This window comes from Sinocyclocheilus anshuiensis, unplaced genomic scaffold (genome assembly GCF_001515605.1).
Source record: "Sinocyclocheilus anshuiensis isolate Anshui unplaced genomic scaffold, SAMN03320099.WGS_v1.1 scaffold75, whole genome shotgun sequence".
NCBI lineage: Eukaryota > Metazoa > Chordata > Actinopteri > Cypriniformes > Cyprinidae > Sinocyclocheilus > Sinocyclocheilus anshuiensis.
In genome coordinates this window covers 1,060,079-1,062,537 of record NW_015549634.1, presented here as the reverse complement: position 1 = coordinate 1,062,537, position 2,459 = coordinate 1,060,079, and the positions used below count along the sequence as shown (strand labels likewise).

General features: G+C 37.3%; 1 protein-coding gene across 3 annotated transcripts in view; it reads left to right on the top strand.

The window, feature by feature from the left end:
• LOC107659695 (protein transport protein Sec31A-like) overlaps positions 1–2,459 on the top strand; it is a 33,773-nt gene that overhangs the window by 28,979 nt on the left and 2,335 nt on the right. For all 3 annotated transcript variants that reach the window (XM_016448718.1, XM_016448717.1, XM_016448716.1), the window contains 2 exons: positions 91–216; positions 297–416. In XM_016448718.1, coding sequence (XP_016304204.1) covers positions 91–216; positions 297–416 — 246 coding nt within the window. The remainder of the gene's footprint in view (positions 1–90; positions 217–296; positions 417–2,459) is intronic.

Genomic DNA, 2,459 nt, shown 5'->3' with positions numbered 1-2,459 from the left:
TGTGTGTTTGTGTGTGTGTGTGTGTGTGTGTGTGTGCGTGTATGTGTGCGTGCGTGTATGTGTGTGTGTGTGTGTGTGTGTGTTGTCCAGCTGCCAGAGAACTACACTCCCCCTGCTCCGATCACAGCACCGGTGATGGGTTTCCCGGTGGAGGCTCCTGTTCCTCAGGATCGGATCCAGGTGCCGCCCGGAGCCCCTCAGGAGCCCAGCGTGCAGGTCAGAGGTCGTCATGCCAGAGCCTGTCAGATGAGCTTGTGTTTTTCATCATATTAACAGTGTGTGTGTGTATGTTGTAGTCCTTACAGCAGCTTCCTGCCGAGCACGTGGAGCAGAAGGAAATCCCCGCCGAACACATGATCCTCAAGACCACCTTCAGCAGCCTGGTGCAGCGCTGTCAGCTGGCCGCCGCAGACCCGGTAACACACACACACACACACGCACGCACACACACACGAGACACATTGCATACACAGCTGCCAAGAGCTTTCTCAATCTGGCAAGCTCTAATCTAATTGGCTGTCTTTATGTAACCGTCTGGAATTGTTGCACAGGTTCATAGTGTCGACAGAGACGGGGTCGTGTTTACAAAGTACAGTCTAGTGCAATAGAATTTGCCAAAGTTTGCCAAGTTAGTTGCATCCCGCTTCTGCCAGTGTCAGGGTTGCCAGGTCCCAGAAAAATGTCCAGTCCAAAGCCTTCTCAAAACCTGCACAAAAGCAAAGAAAACTAGCCTAATTTCCCCCTGTCCAATCACAGCTGAGGAATTTCCATAAAGCGTATCAAAATAAACATTTTGATTTGATTTAATCTGTTTTAAATCTTATTTGGGTGATTTTAGTGACGCTTGTTGTGTAATTAGTATGTGCATAGATAATTATCTAATCTGTATGTTACTCCTCTTCAGTTACTCAGTCTTTTTTTTTTTGTTGGTACTTTTAATTCTTTTACATTTTGATTTAAATTTTCAGCACTTTGCATGATGAGAATTTTTTTTTAATTTTTTTTTATGTGAGCTATAGATATGAATAACACTGACACAATGTGAAAGGCATGCATATTTGTAAAAAGGTGTTTTTAATTTTTCTTTGTCTACAGATCAACATTTTGTTTGGATAAAAAATTGTTTAATAGGTTTTTTTTTTTTACAGAAAATTAGATCTAGAATTCTGAATAAAAAAAAAAAAAGTGCAACAATTACATTTATTTGAATGAATTTGGTGGAATCTGGTTGTTTTAGTTTCATACTTATTCAATTTTTATAAAAAAAAAAAATTTAAATATTAAATTTAAAAAATATTAATACCCATTTATTACCATTATTTATGCATGTTGAATCAATATATTTCTTGTAATGTCTATTCAGTGCTTTTCTCATTTAAAACAAAAATGACTTTAAAGGATCTTTACATTTACATTACATTACATTTAGTCTTTTATCCAAAGCGACTTACAAATGGAAGCAATCTAAACCAACAAAAGAGCAATGATATACAAGAGCTATAACAAGCCTCAGTTAGCTTAATGCAGTACACTTAGCAAGGTTTTTTTTTTTATTATATAATAAATAAAAAGAAAACCGATAGAATAGAAAAAGAATAGCGCAAGCTAGTGTTAGAGGTCTTTTTTTCTTTGTTAATTGTATAATAAATAAAAAGAAAACCGATAGAATAGAAAAAGAATAGCGCAAGCTAGTGTTAGAGGTCTTTTTTGCTTTGTTAATTGTATAATAAATAAAAACAAAACAAATAGAATACAAAAAGAATAGAGAAGCTAGTGTTAGTTTGTTATTTTTTTTAAAGAAAAATAAGCAGTTAGTAAGTGAATAAAGTGCAAGTCTAAAAGGGGCAAGTTTTTCTTTTTTTAAAGAATAGAATTAGAGTAGAGAGTGCTAGAGTTAGAGGGTCAAATAAAGGTGGAACAGATGTGTTTTTAGTCTTTTCTTGAAGATGGTTAAGGATTGAGTTGGGCAGGTTATTCCACCAGGAGGGAACAGTTAATGAAAAAGTCTGTGAAAGTGATTTTGTGCTTCTTTGAGATGAACAATAAAGCGACGTTCACTTGCAGAACGCAAGCTTCTAGAGGCACATAACTCTGAAGTAATGAATTTAGGTAAAGGGGTGCAGAGCCAGTGGTGGTTTTGTAGGTAAACATTAATGCCTTGAATTTTATGCGGGCAGCTATTGGTAGCCAGTGCAGATTCATAAACAGAGGTGTGACGTGCATTCTTTTCGGCTCATTAAAGATTAATCTTGCTGCCGCGTTCTGGATTAATTGTAGAGGTTTGATAGAAGTGGCTGGAAGACCTGCCAAGAGAGCATTGCAATAGTCCAGCCTGGACAGAACTAGAGCTTGAACAAGAAGTTGTGTTGCTTGTTCTGAAAGAAAGGGCCTGATCTTCTTGATGTTGAATAAAGCAAATCTGCAGGACCGGGCAGTTTTAGCAATGTGGTCTGAGAAAT